We start from the raw sequence: 19,525 nt of genomic DNA on the forward strand, positions 1-19,525 counted from the left end.
AACATGCACTAAGAGTGAAAATCACACTGCTGTCGGTTCCTTTCCGTCATTCGACAGATCTGATTGTAAAAGGTTCTTCAAGCGTTGTTTTTTCAGATCATCCTTTTTCCTGAAAAAGCAAGCATCCAATTCACCCATCATTTGATTTGCCAAGGAGATCAACTGAGAATAACTAGTTGATCAAATGCTATAATTAAGGCTACAATTAAGGATCAAGCACAGGTATATAAAGACAACTGAGGCATGATACAGTTAACTCATAAAGCCTCAACCCTGATTTATAGGGCTATTTCCTGCACGTGGAAACTCAATATGCTTGGATAGAACATTGTTGCTGTTGGGCAGACACCTTTATCTCCATATTTGATCATTTTTTCATAAAATGAATGCCCTATTTTTACTTTATATACGACAGTGTTCAGCAAAAGTAGTGAAAATAGCCGATCTATATGGCATACTCAGTGCGTGATGATGCCATGCATTGTGAGCTTCTAGGTCTTTTGATATTTGTTTTAAGATCTTGAAAACTTTCACCTACATGCTCAAAATAGGGACGCCAGGATGAAAGTGGTTAAGGTAGGGCAAGGGATATTTTTGTGTTCACATAAGTGTTAAATAGTTCTATATTATGATAGTACTCATTGCTACTGTATAGTGTGAGTGTTTGTTCAGTAACAAGAGTCTCCATATCTCTCTAGCCCTAGAATGTCTGTGATCTTACATACATTTTATGTATTCCAAATACACAGTCATAGATCGCTCTAACCGCCGCATCGTGAGCAGCACGATCTACGCTCTAAACTCCGTCTGTACTCACCCAATAATTAATTCCTAAGACTTGGAGTCAGATATTGTCCTCTAGTTTCATATCCATTTGAAAGTTCTGCCAAAAAACGTGTGTTTAGTCAAATATCTCCACTTTTCCACGAGCTGCACACGGACGACTTTCTGTACGGGCGAGGGGCCTGGAATGAGTGAAGGACCGAATTTATCTAAACTTCCTCTGATCACCACAAACGTCATCACAAATTGACACAGGGAAGCACAAACAAATGGGGCACACAATTGACAGGTGCGTTGTGATTGGTGAGGGGTAATGAATCACACCACCTGCCAATTGTGTGCCCCAAACATTTGTGCTTCCCAAAGGAAGTTTAGATATATTCAGTCCTGCACTCATTCCAGGCCCCTCGCCCGGGCAGAAAGTCATCCGTGTGCAGCTCGTGGAAAAGTGGAGATATTTGACTAAGCACACGTTTTCCGGCAGAACTGTCAAATGGATATGAAACTAGAGGACAATATCTGACTCCAAGTCTTAGGAATTAATTATTGGGTGAGCACAGACGGAGTTTAGAGCAGTTTTACGCGGCGTAGATCGTGCTGCTCACGACGCGGTGGTTAGAGCAATCTATGACTGTGTATTTGGAATACATGAAATGTATGTAAGATCACAGACATTCTAGGGCTACATGTCTCTCCAGCTCTTTATTAAACAGAAAATGCATTTTCAGGATGGGATACCAATTGTATCCAAACAGATACAGAAGTCATACAGGATACAGAATAAACAAGTGAAATTGGAAGATATGACACAAAGAAATGATGAGCAGACAAAATTAGAACTGGAGCGCTATAACATTTAAGCTGATAAAAGGGTACTCTCTCCTGATTGGCTGACAATTGGCAACCCACCTGAAATGTATTTTCTGTTTATTAAAGAGTTGGAGAGACGGGGAGACTCCTGTTACTCCTGTTACACTCTACAGCAATGAGTACTATCAGAATATAGACCTTTGACCTTTTAACAAAACACTTTTTGTTTTAACCAACAGATATCACTTACCCTACCTTTAACTCTGTCTGTGGGTTTTATAAATATTAGGACGATGCCAGTTGGGAACGTATTAACAAGAGATTGTGATTCTTTGGAACATGTTCTTTAATCATGGTATGGTATCATGGTCAGTACAGTATCATGATCAGTATGATGTCAGTATCATTGTTAGTCATAGTGATTATCATGTCAGTATCATTGTCAGTATCATGGTTAGTCATGGTTATTATCATGTCAGTATAATGGTTTTGGACCTTTCCACCTGATAGGAACAATTTGTATGTTTGTCCACATGTTACGAATGGGTTTCTTTACACCTACAGTGTAGCTGAGTGTTGAGAAAAATGTCTAACCTGCCAGGGAATTCGATGTCATCAATGGTCTCAGGGAGGGGGACTCCTCTAGTCTCAGGTAGCAACAAAACCAAACCCCCGGCTACCAAGGCTACAGTTCCTGTATGGAAACCCGACATGGAGGCCAAAGATGATGATACATTAGTGATTCACAAATAAGTTATGGAATCAGTTCAAAACATGAATTATAATACAACTAGGTAGATTGAACTAATGAACTAATGAATTGAATACCTCCTTCAAAACTATGAAATTGTCAAGATATGCCATTTCCACCTGAGCATTTACTGATGGATTTTTGACCTTGATTGTGACCTTGACATTTGAACCTTGACCCACCAAAGATGAGGAGTGGGAGCTCCAGCCAGACGGTAGCCAGTCTGTAGAGCATGAAGGGAGCAACGATCCCTCCCACATCACACAGAGTAGAGCACACAGACACTCCCAGGTTCCTGGATTAAAGAGAGTTGAGACGTTTCATTGGTTAACTTTAACTACAGCATTCTCTGTACACATGCTTGCATTTGGATAGACAATCTTCTCATGTCCTCAAACATGAACGAAAGCTTGAACGTAACAGTTTCAGGAACTAGTTTGTTCCTGTTCACGGCAATAGAACATTTGTACTCTGCACCCAGATTTACACGAAAGCAAACAGAGATGTTATGTTTCATTTTAGTCTAAGTAATGCCATTAAAATGTATACCACTCAAATATTAATGTCTTAGCATGGCACAAGGAGTGGACGTTTCCGTCCTCAGACCATCATCAACACTGAATGCAGGTTGCCCATGTTGGCTATAAGTAGGCAGTAGGCCTATTTGAGGTAACCAATGATAGAGAGGCTGATCGAAGGCACAGTCAATCAGCCCATTACCACTGTTGGGGCTCAAGGGCCTGCAGGGAAATTAACACCATAATACTCAACAACCCATACAGAAAACCAACATGGAATCAATCCAATATTGTCAAATCACTCTTAAAGAAGAGAAAATCGTATTTGTAAGTCGTCTACACAACTTTACAACTTACAAGAAGAATACATTGCAATAATATAACTTAGGAAGTATAGAAAAGGCCACAGTTTTTGGTGAAAAAAAAAATCTGCAGATCTGCTATTTTCAAATGGCCTACTTTTGAGGGGACACACATACATAGAACAAGCCTTTTCTAGAAGGCAGGCCCCTTCGGTGCCATTTCGTGAAGAAAAAAATAAGTATTGCAATAAATGAATAAGCAATTACCTCTGTACAGTATCGATGTACTGTAGTCATTTGTAATTGCCATGACTCATGACATATGAACTGTCCTGCTGTACGTCTCGATGAGAAAGATTTGTGTGTAATTATTGTCAGAGTCTAATGGTTTGAAAGATTCTAGATCTATGTATCTTTTTTGTTTTTACAGTAGATGATGTACTCACAACAGAACCAGGTCCCCCAACTCCTCCTGGAAGTCCAGGAAAACCAGATGAACCCTGTGAACACGCATAATTACAGCCAGTCACTCACATGGAGCACTTTAATGTAGAAACAAGACTATTATATGACATGCATATAGTTACTTTAATGTAGAAACAAGGCTATTATATGACATGCATATAGTTACTTTAATGTAGAAACAAGACTATTATATGACATGCATTATAGTTATCTGAGTGAAAACAAAGGGTCATCGTGGGCCATCTTGCATGCCATATGCTGTAGTCATTGAGAAATACAGAATATAAAGTTACATTAAAACGCTCATGGGTCGTATCCCAAACTGAAACAAAAGGACCACTGGTTTTCAACCACTTTAAGCTCCATTATTTATTCGGCATTTGAGCCACGGAACCGCCGTTTGATGAGATTTAGCCTCTCTAGCCTCGATCTCCAGGCTTTTATTGTTTAGTTTACCTAAAAAATAAAAGCCTGGCCCAACCATAGCCTGTACTGGGTATCAAGATATATTTAAAGAAGGTAGAGTCATCTACGTCATTTTCGCTATCATGCAATTCCAGTCGGCAGATTCGTCGCACCATGGGAGCCAGACTGCAGCCGTGAGTTCAGTGGAATGCATTGGAGTTAAGGAGAGCCCGGTGGATCAGCTCATGAACAAAATATATTTCTGAATGACTGAGACCTTTGTAAAGTAATTGCTTCTGGAAAATAAAAGAAGACATATCACGCATTGTTTTCTGCTGTGTTGCTTTTCGATGTGTCCACTGCATAAGTTTATTGAGCTATCTAAAGAGCACAAAGTAGGCGATACTGCCGAGACAGAAACCAGTGTTGCCATGTCCACTTATTATAAGCGACTTTGGGCTTATTTTTAAGTGAAGTTGCTTGTAAATATTGGTAGTTGCGGGTTGCGGTTTTATGGGCTTTTTTCTAAAGTGTAGTTGATTATTTGGACTTGGGCTTCACAATTTAAAAAATATTTTAACCAGTGGTTCTTAATTATGTTTATGTCATGGACCCTCAAATTAATATGTAGGCTATTTGTCCTAAACCCCCATCTGAAATGTTTTGTGCCAGGGAGCCCCGTACCAGATTTGTGTTGTTAGTGTTTCAAAAATCCTCAATATTTCACATTTTACTTCAAGATTATTTTTTAAATAGCAGATCTACAAGCTCACAGCGCGTTGTGAGCTTGTAGATCGGCTATTTTCAATGTATACAGTAAAGGTTTAAAGTGCTCATAATGGCCTAGTGCAAGTCTTCAACAGGGGTCCGCAACGCCTAGGGGGTCCACGAGGTACTGCAGGGGTCCGCGAAATTGTTGCTTGATTAGACAATAAAAATAAATTATATATAGATATATATACAAATATTTTATATATATATATATATATATATATGTTTTTAAATATCCATTTGTCTTCATATATTTAAAAAAAACATTTTCCACATTTATGTATTAAATAAATGATGATATCTATAAATGATTCTGTCCATTTTGAATAGCTTGTATCCATGATTATTGTGCAATTGACAGATTGTTGTTCTCGGTTAATAAGGTAAATGTACAGGGTAAATACCCTGTACATTTAATATAAAAGCACGAATATATTAATCTGTCTATTATTTTTAATAGCTTAATATTGATGCACAATAACATGTATGTTTATGAAACACAATTGTATACATAATTATACAATATATGGGGTCGAGGTAAGGTAGGGGGTCCCTGCTCCATCTCCCCATCAGTTTGGGAAAACGTTGAAGACCCCTGGCCCCGGTGCTTCTTTTGGGCTTGTTTTCCTAGACCTGGTTGCTTATTTCTCTCACACAATCTGGCAACACTGCCAGAGGCGATTTTTATACAGTCTATGGACGATACATGCCGCTGTTTAGATGCCTCAATAAAATTATACAGTGTGCTAAAAAAATCCGAATTGATTGGATAAAAACCTGTGATATGTCTTCTTTTATATTCCTGAACCGATTATCTGACAACAAAGGACACAATCGTTCAGAAATAGTGTTTGTTCACAAGCTGATCCAGATGGCTGCCATAGACTTCATAGTATTTCACCAAACTTCCTGTTCCAGTTTTGGCTCCCATGAGCATCAATGGCGTCTGCTATGCAAGCAATGGCGTCGGCCAGCCCCCTAGGCTGTCCCTTCCTTGTTTTCTAATTTCCTTGCTGGGTATGAGGAAGTGTTTCATTTCCCAACCAACCAGAGTGCAGTGGGCGTCGCTCGTAATGTTGTGTTAACGGGGCGGGGGTTGACGGACAGATCGGTGAACCAATGGGATGAGGCGCAGTCTCTCGCCGGCTCTATACACCCGCCCCTCTATACACGAAATCAGGAGCGTTGGGGCAGACTATAGCCTCTCAGACCCAAAACTTTGAATATTTTGTTATGGTTGGATAAGATTTTGGATAAGATTTTGTCCACAATTCCATCCATGCTGTGTTGATGTTTGTACCATGGGAGAGATAACAGGCAAACGTTGATCAAAATAACAATTACTAATTGTGTAGACTTCTTGGAAATTAAGTAATGCAGATGTTTAACAATAATTTAACTCCTAGAGAGAGTAAAATGAAACCAAATGGACCCGTAAGGGTCCATTTGGTTTCATTTTACGCTCTCAAGAGTTAAAGATCTATAAGGGTCCATTTGGTTACCAACTCTCCATCATTTAGCTGGGGATCACCTGGAACCCCCTCATCACCCCCTTGGCTGATTTAGAAGAAAGCATCGGACTGACCCTCTTAGATGAGGATATCCCACAAATTCAGTGTGGTAACATACTGTAACAAACGTACCGTGGCTCCCTGGGTTCCTCTGCCGCCCTTCAACCCTGTCACACCAACAGGCCCCTGGAAACACACACGCACGCACACACACACACGCACACGCACACGCACACACAGCGTATAAAGATTATAGTAGTTTCATGATGCTACTATAACCAGTGGTGGTAAAAGTATCAGTACTGCACTGTAGAAATACTCTGTTACAAGTCTACGTCCGTAATTCAAAATTTACTTACAAAAGAATTGGTATCAAAATGTACTTAAGGTACCAAAAGTAGAAGTACTCATTATGCAGAATCTCAGTAATAGACGATCTATAACTAGCCGATCTGCAAGCTCACAACGTGTCACATCACGACGCACTGTGAGCTTGTAGATCTGCTATTTTCAGCGAGCGACACCGTCCTACAACAGAGTTTAAGTTAAGCACTGTGTCATTGTCTCCGCCAGGCCGAAAGGCATGGCGATAGTATGTTTTCACCCCTGTCCGTCCGTCCGTCCGTCCGTCCGTGTGTCCGTCCGTGTGTCCGTCATTCTGTCATTTTGTGTACAGCTAATCTCTGGCACCGTTGGCTTGATCGCAGAGAAACTGTGCACACACACTCCCTGGATAACAGAGCAGAACCTCTGCCCCAAATTTTTCACATGGGCCTGTTATAGCGCCACCAGGAGGCCGCTTTTTGCAAAACACATTTTTGGACAGTACTCCTACAGATTTTGGCCAAAAATCCCCCAAATCGGTACACAGTTTCTCTATAGTCATTAAAAGAAACGGCTAATTTCAGATTTTTCATATTCCATCCTGATTGGCAAAATTGGCTTTCAAAGTTTGCAGGAGTACTCCGTTTCGAACAAAATGCCTCAAATCATGAACACAGCATGCAATTTCCGTGAAATTTTGCTCACACATTCCCATTAGGCCGAGGAAGAAATGCCATTTGAAAATGTTCAAATCAGCCTCATGGTGGCGCTGTAACAGGCCGATTCGTGTTTTTACCTATAACTGCACCGATCAGTGTAAAACTTTGTATGCACACTCTCTAGAGGCCAAGGAAAAACCTTTGCCCTGCATTTTTCACATTTGCCTTTTATAGCGCCACCAGGAGGCAGACTTATGTAAAAAAAATATATATATATATTAAGCCTTCAGATTTGATCCAAATTTCACGCAAATAGGTACACATTATCTCTATAGTCATGTGATCAAGACGGATCTGTTTGATTTTTCATATTCCATCCTGATTGGCTAACATTGACATTCATGTTTGCAGGAGTGGCCCGTTTTGAACAAAATGCCGCAAATCATGAACGCAGCGTCCGATTGTGGTGAAACTTTTAATGCACATTTGCACTACGTTGAGGAACAAATGCCACCCTTTTAACATTGGAATGTTATAGCGCCACCAGCAGGTCAAAATTAGCAAAACACATTTTTAGAACAAAATGCCTCAAATCATGCATGCAGTGTCCGATTGCCGTGCACAGCCTAGGAATAAATGGCACCCTTTTCACATTGGCCTATTATAGCGCCACCAGGAGGCCATAATAACCTACCTGACCTGGCGGAGACTTGTGCTCCGAGGATTTTTCTAGTTATATGTTGTTACCACTATAGAGCAACCAATGCAGATCATGTCAGGATACACAAATCTGATCTGCAAACAGTGTGGACAGTCTGTCCTATAAGATTTGCCTGCAGTCTGAACAAAGCCTATATAAACAGTGATCTTCAACAGGGGGTCCGGGACCCATAGGGCATTGGTTCTCAAAGTGGGGTCCGGGGACCCCCAGGGGTACTTGAGGGTGTTCCAGGGGGTACCCAGAATAATGTGTAAATATAGCATCAGAATAATTATGACCTTTTACAGCTCATAAAAATCTGTGCAAATCTTTGAATATATATTTTTTAAAGCGAACATTTGTAACTCAAATCTTTGCTTCTGGGGGGTCCCTGGAACAAATTATTTTTTGATGGGGGTCCGCGGCCAAATACATATAATTTTGGGGGTCCTTGGCATGAAAAAGTTTGAGAACCACTGCCCTAGGGGAGTTACTACAGGGGGGGTCGCCAAATCTTTGTGTGATAGGATAATTTTTTGACATCAACCACTTGAACCCTAGCATGACCTTCTGAGGAAAACTTTAGCCAACAATAGCAGATCTACAATGCCTCCGCTGCGAGATCTGCTATTTTTGGCAAAGAGGTTTGGTGTAGATGGAAAAAAGAGCAGACCAAGTACAGCGCCAAAGGTCAAGTTTACTAGGTATTGAAGGTTTAAGTGGTTAAATGTCTGAAAATACACATTAACAAAAAAAAACACAACACTGATGACAGTGCTGTCAAACAAGTCTACGAATCTATCTATGAAATCAATGAAAAAGTTTAATCTGCAACACAATTTTATACAATATGTAGTGGGGGGGGGCTGCTTCATCTCTCTCTCAGCAAAGGGGGTCCTTAGGCTGAAAAACGTTGAAGACCCCTTGTCTATAATGATATCTGAATGTACTGTACATGTATCTGTACTGGAATGGGCTATTGGGCTTTCTCATATACTTGTAATAAATCAGTAAATCACCACAGTAATCACCACAGTGCAATACACCTTCCAACCAAGAGGGTCGCAGGGAATTTGAGAAAAACAGCAAAGTTGCGCCGCTTAGTGGGCGCGCCGCGTGATGAGCATCCAGGGGTTCCACCACCAGCTGCAATTTTAAGGATGAACGTTACTGGATGAACCCTTCGTACCAGCACCTTACCAGCCATGGGCGCTGATGACGTGGGGGCACCGGGGCAAGAGCCCCCACACTCAAATGATATATAAAAAATAAATAAAAAAAAGCAGAGCTCTCTGAAGGTTCAAATGGTGGCCGCGATGGCCGGCCGCGAGAGAGACGCATTCAACGAGCCGGCCGTTAACACCTATAGAACAATAGCGCAGGAATGTAGGAATGTAAAAACCCCACCCACTGGCACCCAGCACCTCAGCCCTTGTAAACCTGCTCTGTAGAGTTTGACAACGCGTCGCAAATCTGCTATTTTCAAATTGCCAAAGTATATATACTGTATAAGTGGTTTTGTAATAATAATCAAAATCTACAAAGTAACTATAGTAAATAAAGTTATCAAATAATTGTAGTGGAGTAAAAGTACAATATTTGTCTATATGTAGTGGAGTAGAAGTAACTATAGGCTACTACTAAAATAAGTACTTTTATTTAAGTAAAACATTTGAGGATGGGACACACTGAAGGATGGGTAGAGTGTTGTTAATGTTGTTTTATGGTCATTTAATGAATTAATTAAAGGGCAAGACCACTTTGGTAGAGGTTTGGGTTGTGTAGTTACCTCGCCATGATGTAACTCCAAAGGTGGTCAAGAAAAAAAAAAGAACTGCTGCATTGATTAGAAATTGATAATTCAAAATATGCTCCCCATTGACTTAGCATGTAAACGAATGTAAACAAAGTCGATTCAGACAATATAGAACATCACCAAACCCAGTACTGTGTTTTTTTTAAATAAAAATGTTAACTTACTGTTGATTTAGCTATTTTAATTAGAAAGAAAACCTGGACTGGATCAGCAGATCCGGATCCGGATCTTCAAATAGTAAAATCATCAGGAAGTTGACATTTTTATAAAAAAAATAAACAGTACTGGGTTTGGTGATGTTCTATATTATTTGAATCAGCTTAGTTTGTGTTCGTTTATGGGCTAAAAGAGTGACTTTGAGAGCTGTTTCAGTGTACAATGTAAGTCAATGGGGAGCATATTTTTAATTATCAATTTCTAATTAATGGAGCAATTATTTCTCATTTCTTGTTAGTGTAACTAACTAACTTGTTAGTTACATCATGGCAAGGTAACTACACAACCCAGGGACGCCGACTTTTGTGCGCGACCATGGGGGCTGAACTTGACCTAGACCAGCCAATAGTACAGTGGTGCGATTTTACAAGTGCTTTTTATGACACACTACTCACTTTCAGCATGTTTCAACATTTCAGCACCATATCAACAAAGTAGCCTATAGGCCTAATTAATTAATGGCATTGCACCGACATTATGCAAGAAGACATTTATTGATGATCTCACAAAAGTTAACGTGCTACAAGCACTAGCAGAACGCTTATAACATTGTAGAGGTTTTTTATATAATTTAGCTAATTATATCTTTTTGTCTATTTTAATTGTGGAGGATCCTTCTCGCTCCCTCTCTCTGTCTCTCTTGTTGACTGTGCTGTGCCTTCGGTGCTGCTTTGCCCTATACATTTGCATGCCTATAAGCGTGCCCCACCAATGAAATGGGTGCAAATGGAAGCCCCATCACCCCAATGAGGGACAGGTTTGTCAGCCAGGCCAGCCCAGGTGCTGTTGTTTCATTTTTGTTTCTATTAATTTTAAAGTTTTATATAAAAGCCCTTTACATATACCACACATAAGTAGGCTATACTTAAAATAATCAGACAACTTGTCTTAAAATCAGTTAAAAATAATGGCAGTAAAATGGGATTTATCAGCCAGTGGTTTTCAACCTTTTTCATGCCAAGGACCCCTACATTGCTGCTTACTATACTTAAAGGCTATACTTAAAATAATCACACAACTTGTTTTTACTTGAATTACTTTATTTATAGCATGAAAATTAAAACCACCTTAAACAGTTTAATTATTTTAGAGATTTGAGCTAAAGGTAAAGGGGGTAAAATAAACTTTACAGTAATTGCAATCAAACTAAAAAAAAAAACACCTTAAACAGTTTAATTATTTTATAGATTTGAGCTGCACTCATGTTATGAAAGGTGCTATTTTCGTTTCATTTTAGTTATACTGTACAGTAAAATCAATCAAACTAAAAGAATTCAAAGAAACAAGAAGAATCAGGTTTAATTGTCACATTAGGACGGTTTACACATCAAACTACAGAGCAGGTTTACAAGGGCTGGGTGAGGTTGTTACATTCCTACATTCCTGCGCTATTGTTCTATAGGTGTTAACGGCCGGCTCGTTGAATGCGTCTCTCTCGCGGCCGGCCGTCGCGGGCAACATTTGAATTTGAATGGAATTAAATTGGACACACTGAAATGATGAGGGGGCTCATCATTTCACTGTGGGGGCTCTAGCCCCGGTGCCCCCACGTCATCGGCGCCCCTGACTTCAGCCCTATATACATTTCAGCCATTTGAAAATAGCAGATCTAAGTGATGCAAGGCATTGTGAGCTTGTAGATCTGCTATTGTTTATAGATTTATAGATTTAGTATAAGATTTTTATACATTTGTAAACTGAAATGGGATATTCTGCACCATGTAGCTATTTTCTACTTTTGGTAGCCTACTTTAACCTACATTTTGATACCAATACTTTTGTACTTTTACTCAAGTACATTTTGTATTCCGGACGTTTTCTTGTAACAGAATATTTCTACATCGCAGTATTGATACTTTTACTTAAGTCCAAAAATATAGTACTTTTCCCACCATTAATATGATTGGTTAATGCTACGTCGCAACGCGATGGCCGACGCTCCATATCGCCCCAAATGAGGACAGTTTTTTCGCGCGACGTCGCCGTCAGAACGCTCGCTCGCTGGCAGTGCGGATGAGGTGTAACGATGTGACGCAGTGTGAGCTTGTATAGATCTGCTATTTTCCAAAAAATCTTGAGGGGAAAAAAGTGCAAAATGTGGAATATTTTTTTAACATTTTAACAACACATTTTTGGTAGGGTCTCCCTGGCAAATATGTTGGCGCGCAGTGCACAGATGAGGGTCCGTGGAAAAGTACATGAACATGTTTGAGAACCACTGGTTTAAATGTGACCAGATGGACACTAATAATACTTTTGAATAACTCAACGTGACTACGCCACTCTTTCAGGGGAGAGACCCTGAACAACCTATGCATTTACTCTGTTACTGTTGTGACTAAATAATATCCCCACACAAGTTAGACAAGACTGACAGAGGCTTTCGTGTGTACAATCATTCGAACATTTTATTAAATAGCAGCAGGGGTAGAATCCAAAGGACACTATGTGTCTGTACCATCACGCTCATTGACCGGGGGGCAATAACACTTTAATAATGATAACACGCACACTGATAAAACTGTAGAATGATCAACACTGCAAATAGTTAAACACTGCGACTTAAATGCGCACACACCAACTAATGAAAATAGAACACTGGTTAAAACACTGCACTCTTACAAAAGGGGGGAAAGGGGCAAGCACGGTCATCAATGTGAAAGGTACGATCAATGAGGAATCTTTATAAACTGCACACAAGGAGGCACTTGAGCATAACTAATAAAATAAACTAAATGGAGAAAAAGAGCAGCGGCTGCCTGCTGACCACAATCCTGTGTGTCACCAGTTCAGCCTACAATAATACAAAAACACTAATTAATCACTGAGCACCATCATCATTACACAATACATACAATATACTGGCAAGCCCATCTTCCTACCTATAGGCCCTATAGGCACCTGTGCACCCAACGGCAGGAGCATGGGCTGACCAGGGTCTGGTTCGATCTGGCACTCTACAATATAATGCAGAAAATCATATTATTTAAACATACAAAACAGTGTAGGTTTAGTCATAAACAACCATGCTGGGTGAATGCAATAAACTCTATTATGTACATGAGCCTCTAGGTCAAACACCATGAACATATAAGTTAACTCCTACCTCAGACTCTGTTAATACACATAATGTGTGGTTTCTGGCTCCCACACAAGTCTGCTGACTGCTGCACAGCACCAGAGATTCTAGGAGTGCAGTAATCATTCAGTAAGTAATGGTTTCAATAAGTACAAAAACAACTCATAAAACAAACAAATGAAGCATAACCCGAAATGCATTTTGTAACATACCTCTGTGGTAAAGTTTGGATGCACGGTGCTGGCCACCGGTGAGACGCTAACTCAGAGCAACACACACGACGTGCGAGAACAAACGCGACTCTCTCTGCTCTCACGAGAGCTCCCCTTACCATATATAGGCTGTTCCTGCCACCTGCTCTGAGCTCCCAGGTCCTAAGGTCCTACCCCTCACATAAACAACAATCAAAACATTTGGAAACGAGCCCAAATATCAACTACATTTTAGAAACCAGCCGCTTATAATAAGCAGACATGGCAACACTGGCCAATGTGCTGTATGTGTTTGTTGATGTTGTTGTAGTGAGAACTGGGAGGGGAAAGTTACAATGTAGACCACGCCCCCACGCAGCCTCCTCCCCACAAGGAAGAGCAGTGCCACAAAGCATTGTGGTCATTGTAGTAATGCAGCCAAACCCCAGTCATCCAGTCAAAGTCAAGACTTCTATATTTTTCGGGCCATAGGGTGCAAATTTGAAATTTTGCTACTGTTATCTACTATATTATAATAGATAATTAATATATATATTATTAACATTGAGTGACTGCAAGTTCTTCCAGGGGTGTAATGCTCCTTTAAGTGTGTTTTTGATTTATTGGAAATTATTAGATTTTTTTTATTTAATTCATGAAATACTTTTGAAAAATGTTGGAATAGCTTTTAATTGATGAAAAGTTGTAATTTGTCTATATTTTTAAACGTTTGTGCAACAAAACAAACACACAACGGCCTCTCAGGGCCTGTGATGTGAACGGCCAGACCCCTGTGATGATGAGCGTCTAAGTAAGGGGTCCCCACCTGCCCCCCCGTTGTCCCCCCTGGGGGGGGGGGCAAGTGGTCCGGCACCCTCCAGGAGGAAGGTGGTGGCAGAGGGGGAGGTCTCCTGGGAAAGGGCACCGGCGCCTTCCTGCCCCATTTGGCGCAGGGTCTGGCACCACCTTCCTGAGGGTGTCCAGCCTCCTCGGGGGGATCAGGGAGCGTTCTGTGTGAGGATGGAGAGGATGAGTTAGAGCAGTTGGTTCTCACACCTTTTTGTCTCAAGACCCAAAAGAGAAATGAGACGTTTGTTCCGAGACCCGGAAATAGCAGTTCTACAAGCAGATCTACATCTTCTGTAGATCTGCTATTTTCACTACTTCTTACCACTTACCACTTAAACCCCAGCATCCCTATTGTGGTGAAAGCTTTCGCTGAAAATAGTAGATTGACAAGCTCACAACGCGACACAGCGCGTCGCTTTGTGAGCTTGTAGATCTGCTATTTTCAGCGAAAGCTTTCCCCACAATAACAGAAAACAGAAAAGATACGAGTATTGAGCCCTGAGGGACTCCGGTTACCAATAGGCCCAGTGGCGCGGGAAGGGGGGGGGCTATGGGGGCTGCAGCCCCCCTGGTGATGGGAGCAGCCCCCCTGGTGATGGGAAGAAAAAAAAAAAAAAAAAAAAAAAAGGTTTTATTTTATTTTATTTTTTATAATATATATATATTTTATGGATCATAGCAGTCTGTTACGGTCATGGATGAACTTCAACCTGGTGTTTACACTGTCTTTCTGCCTTTTTGTGTGGGGAAAAACACAGAAAACCCCCAAAAAATCACAAAAAAAATCGCGCGCCCGCGCGAAAGTCCCCCCCGACGCACAGCCCCCCTAGGTATTAAGGACTTCCCGCGCGCCTGAATAGGCCTATAAGTGTTTTTTTGATTTATTGAACATTTTTGTATTTCTTTTAATTTAATTCATGAAATACTTTTGAAAAATGTTGGAATAGTTTTTAATTGATGAAAATGATTGTATTTGTCTATTTGTATACGTAGGAAACAAAACAAACAGGGGATATTTACTCACGACCCAGAAAAACTGGTCCACGACCCAAACATGGGTCCCGACCCACTGTTTGGGAAACATTGAGTATAGGGGTTACTTGAATTGTACTGTGATGCATAACACAACATTTTACAAAGTAAAACACAGAAAGGAGAAGGAAAATGTCCCTTTTGTGCTCAAGCTCTAGCAGTTGTAGAGTTAGAATAAACTAGGGAAGAGTAAATAAATAAGCAAGAAACTGTAGAACAAGTCTAATAACAGGGAGGCACAGTCAAATCAAATACATAAGGGGCATGATTGTCAAATAGCAACACTGAGCTGTTCATTTGGTCTTTCCCCCTTGACTCAGTTGATGCGTTCTTCTAAATGAATCACACTATGCATAAATAAAAGGAAAGATTGAGCAGAAATGTAGCTGTGTTAAAGGGATAGTTCACCCCCCCCCCCCCCCCCTATCGATTAGTCACCCCATGGAGACTTGAATTCATGGATGTTTTGCATTTTGTCGCATTCCTAAGCCAATAATTTGATGACCAGAGGACCGGTAGGCAGCGGTTCAGGTAGAAGACACAAAGGAGACTCTTTGTGTCTCCTACCGGAGCAGCTGCCGGTCATCAAATTATTGGCTTCCAAAAAATCTATGAATTCAAGTCTTCATGGGGTGACTAATCGATAGGAAAAAAGGCATTTTGGGGGTGAACTATCCCTTTAATCGGGTTCAGTATAAGACCTTTCTAAGGAATCAGGTCATGTCTTAATCTGGGTACTTACTGAATCGTGTTAATTTAGTAAATTATTTTGTGTTGTGTCTCACCTGCACCTATTCGTTATCACTTTGACTCCCATTGCCACGAAGCCTTGTCATTTATGTACATGTGTGAACAAGAAAAACAAGACCAAACTCACCATGAGAGGATCTTCTGCGAGGGAAGGCAGACTCCAGATCTCCACCAGGCTGAAGAGAGTAGTACTTCTGAGATCTGCTGGATGCCATCTGGGGATCAAAAAAGGTCTAAGGTCAAACTCACAATTTTTAAGCTATGCATCTGGTTTATCTATAACCAGAGTTGGGGGGCCCTTGGATTTGGAGATGAGACCCACTGATATTCTGAAATGGCTACACCAACACCAATAACTGTATAATCAACGAGTCAATATTTCTCACCCTAAACAGTAAAAAATTTCAATCAACTTTTCTGTGACCCGGCCAAGTCACAGAAGTCTCATCTCCCTGGCCCCAACTTGTCTCATTTACCTCCTGGGGGGGGGTTCCAGGGAGGAGGCTTCTCCTGAAACTGGGGTGTTGCTGAATCAGGATCTCCCTGGCTTTACTGTTGTCGGGCAGGTTGTGTCTGGTGCTGTAAGCAATCGTCTGGGGATTTGTTTTGAATAACACGGACAATGAGGTCAGAGAGAAAAATTGAAAGTAACATAAAAAAAACCATTGCATTTACTTTAACATAATGAAGGTACAAGGTGTTTATTGTCGCATGCACGCACATACAGCTGGTAGCAACATTGTAGGCAGCAGTGGTGGAAAGTTTGTAGATATAAATTATTACATTATAAAATATACATTAACCACTTTAGGCCATTTGAAAAAAACTGATCTACAAGCTCATAAATCAGACTCACCTTCTGACGGATGTTGTACATGTTATTGTCCAGGACGTTGTGCATCTTCCTTATGTCCCCTGCCATGAACGTCTTCTTGGGTCTTGCGAAGTCCTTTTTCTCATCGCTGGCAGGAGAGAGAGGAGGTATCAGTAATGGCCAAGTTCAATAGCCTGTTAAAAACGGTGTCCCTTTGAGCAAGGCACTGACATCTGAAATCTTGAAAGTGTTCCCTGTTCAACTATTCTAAAGTCATTAGGGACACTAGCATAATCGTATCTGTCGGGTGGAAATTTATTTTTCCACCCGACATTTATTTTAAATTTATTTTCAGGATTCAAATTCAAAAGTATAAAAAACAGCAGTAGGAGATGAGACCCACTGATATTCTGAAATGGCTACACCAACACCAACACCAATAACTGTATAATCAACGAGCCAATATTTCTCTTGAAATCTCACCCTAAACAGTAAAAGGTTGCATCAACTTTTCTGTAGCCTGAGGCTACGAGCTCAAACCATGGTCTTGAAGGGCGGACCCAAACACAGCCGCCTGGATTTGTGCGTGGCTTCCTATTGCTTCACCAATCTATGTCCCCGCCTCCCCTCCCCTCCCCCCCTCGGCCTGTGCACGGAGCACGCTGACGTCACCAAATTTAGAGCGACGCCCCTCTGCACTCTGATTGGTTAGGAGATAACAAGGTCCAAGACCATCGTTCCTGCATCGCTCCCCCAGGCTTTTTTTCTTTTGTAACAAAAAAAAAAGCCTGGGTTTCCGAGGCTAACTTTTCTGTGAACCGGCCAAGTCACAGAAGTCTCATCTCCCTGGCCCCAACTTCTTCACATCTTGCATCATAAAAAAATAAGTTTAAATATTATACATAGTTTAATAATAAAAAAAGGGAGGGGAAAAAAAGGGGAAATAAAGAAAGTATGAATTAAGCAGGTGAAGAAAACTTAATATAAATTGATAATTGGCTGAAATCGATAACATGTACTGTACATGTACGAACCTGCAATAAAGTATAAAAAAACGTTTTTATACAAGCTCAAAACGCGTCGCTTCGTGCCGCGTTTCAAGCTTGTAGATATGCTATTTTTTAAACCTTTGTGTGACGCTGTTGGCTGTAATATAATCAAGTAGGGCATTAATTAAAAAACTAAACAAAACAACAAAAAAATATATATATATGGAGAGAAGAGGTTTCTTCCCGACAACAACAGCGATGTTAAATGTAAATGTTAAAGAGTGGCACAATGGACCCTTCGCTAAGCCCCACCCACTCCACTCTGTGACTGGTGGTGCGAAGTTAGTCACACCCAGGCCTGGCAGCGCCTGGCAACTCTGCTTCTCACCCATTGACTTGCATGTTAAATGATGGCTTTTCCCCTTAAAAATAATCGATCATTTCAGGAGCAAGAGCTTCAAAATCTCTTCTAAATGTAGTCAACACGGCCTGCAGTAGGCTATGCACTGGACAAATGTGCATGACATTATTTCAATAAACTAAAAACATGGGAAATGTTAGAGGGAGTAATAGCCATGGATACACGACGGTCGACTGTCACGACCGTCATGGATGAACTACAACCTGGTGTTTTCACTTTCTCCATTTATGGCCCGTACATCTACATAAACGTTCATATTTCAAATATAAAGTGCTTATCCAATGGCCACGGATGTTACATTTATGTAAGGGCTCTCAGAAGTACCCGTATCATCCGTATTGTTCAATAAAAAGCATTTTAATCTGATCGGTGGCCATTTTCTCCATATGCTTTCAACTGAGCGACCCTATCGGTTGGTAGGTGTATTGCACTCTGATAAATTATGAGAAAATGGCCACTGATCAGATTAAAATGCTTTTTATTGAACAATACAGAATATACGGGTACTTTTGAGAGTCCCGTGCATAATTGTAACATCCGTGGCCATGGGGTAAGCACTTTATATTTGAAATCTGAACGTTTATATAGATGTACGGACCGTAAATGGAGAAAGTGCAAACACCAGGCTGAAGTTCATCCATGACTGTAACAGGAGTTTTCATGTACCGCAGGGTAAGACTGCAGTAGCAGTTAATAAATAGACGAACAAATGAATTAATATACTTTAACGTGCGGAATCCGAAACAGGCAGCGCTGTGATTCTGAATTTTGTTACGATTACGGTGATTAGTAGCCTATTATTGACACCACCTGGGCGAGTGAGTCGTGTAACTTTCCTGACGTTAAGCTGTGTATGTGTTCAACACAACACAGCCATGCAGCCTGGCAGTTTAAGTGCAGATTTCAGCTTGGGAAAAGCAGCCTCCAACGGGTTTGGGTACGTGGTTCATAGTCACCATTGCGTTATCGTGGTATTCCTATTCTTGCTATTATGTTGCAAATGATTGTGTGTGTGTGTGGGCGAAATAACATTGACAGCTATGGCAGGTGACGAAAGCTTGCCAGACCTATGCCAGGCTAACAACGGTTGCTAAGCTGGTATTGGACAATCGCTTTTGGGGTGGGGTTTAGCGAAGGGTCCATTAAATGACTTGCAGACAGGTGTACTTACTTCAGTGAGACAACAGAGGGCGCCGCGCTGAGATCTATGGCCTTCTGCAGCTCCAGCTTCTTGTAGAGAGACACGATGCTGGACTCTGACTTCCTGTCCCGGATCAGGATGAACCTCAGCACGTTGTCAATGAACTTCTTAAACCTGACAGAGAGAGAGAGAGAGAGAGAGAGAGAGAGAGAGAGAGAGAGAGAGAGA

The 19,525-nt window shown here is 40.9% G+C and overlaps 1 protein-coding gene across 1 annotated transcript in view; it reads right to left on the reverse strand.

Moving 5' to 3' along the window:
* Nucleotides 1-1,361: 1,361 nt before the first annotated feature.
* The window catches only part of LOC308102860 (sodium/hydrogen exchanger 2-like), a gene marked incomplete at its 3' end in the record, with an annotated part of 46,884 nt that continues 28,720 nt past the window's right edge, over nt 1,362-19,525 (reverse strand). The window contains exons 10-17 of the mRNA XM_080452714.1: nt 19,328-19,471; nt 16,789-16,894; nt 16,409-16,525; nt 16,060-16,147; nt 14,176-14,311; nt 3,611-3,664; nt 2,527-2,639; nt 1,362-1,414 (exon numbers count right to left, since the gene is read on the reverse strand). Of these exons, the coding sequence (XP_080308840.1) occupies nt 1,362-1,414; nt 2,527-2,639; nt 3,611-3,664; nt 14,176-14,311; nt 16,060-16,147; nt 16,409-16,525; nt 16,789-16,894; nt 19,328-19,471 (811 nt within the window). The remainder of the gene's footprint in view (nt 1,415-2,526; nt 2,640-3,610; nt 3,665-14,175; nt 14,312-16,059; nt 16,148-16,408; nt 16,526-16,788; nt 16,895-19,327; nt 19,472-19,525) is intronic.

The sequence above is a fragment of the Gymnoscopelus braueri genome (genome assembly GCF_963280865.1).
Source record: "Gymnoscopelus braueri genome assembly, chromosome: 16".
Classification (NCBI taxonomy): Eukaryota; Metazoa; Chordata; class Actinopteri; order Myctophiformes; family Myctophidae; genus Gymnoscopelus; species Gymnoscopelus braueri.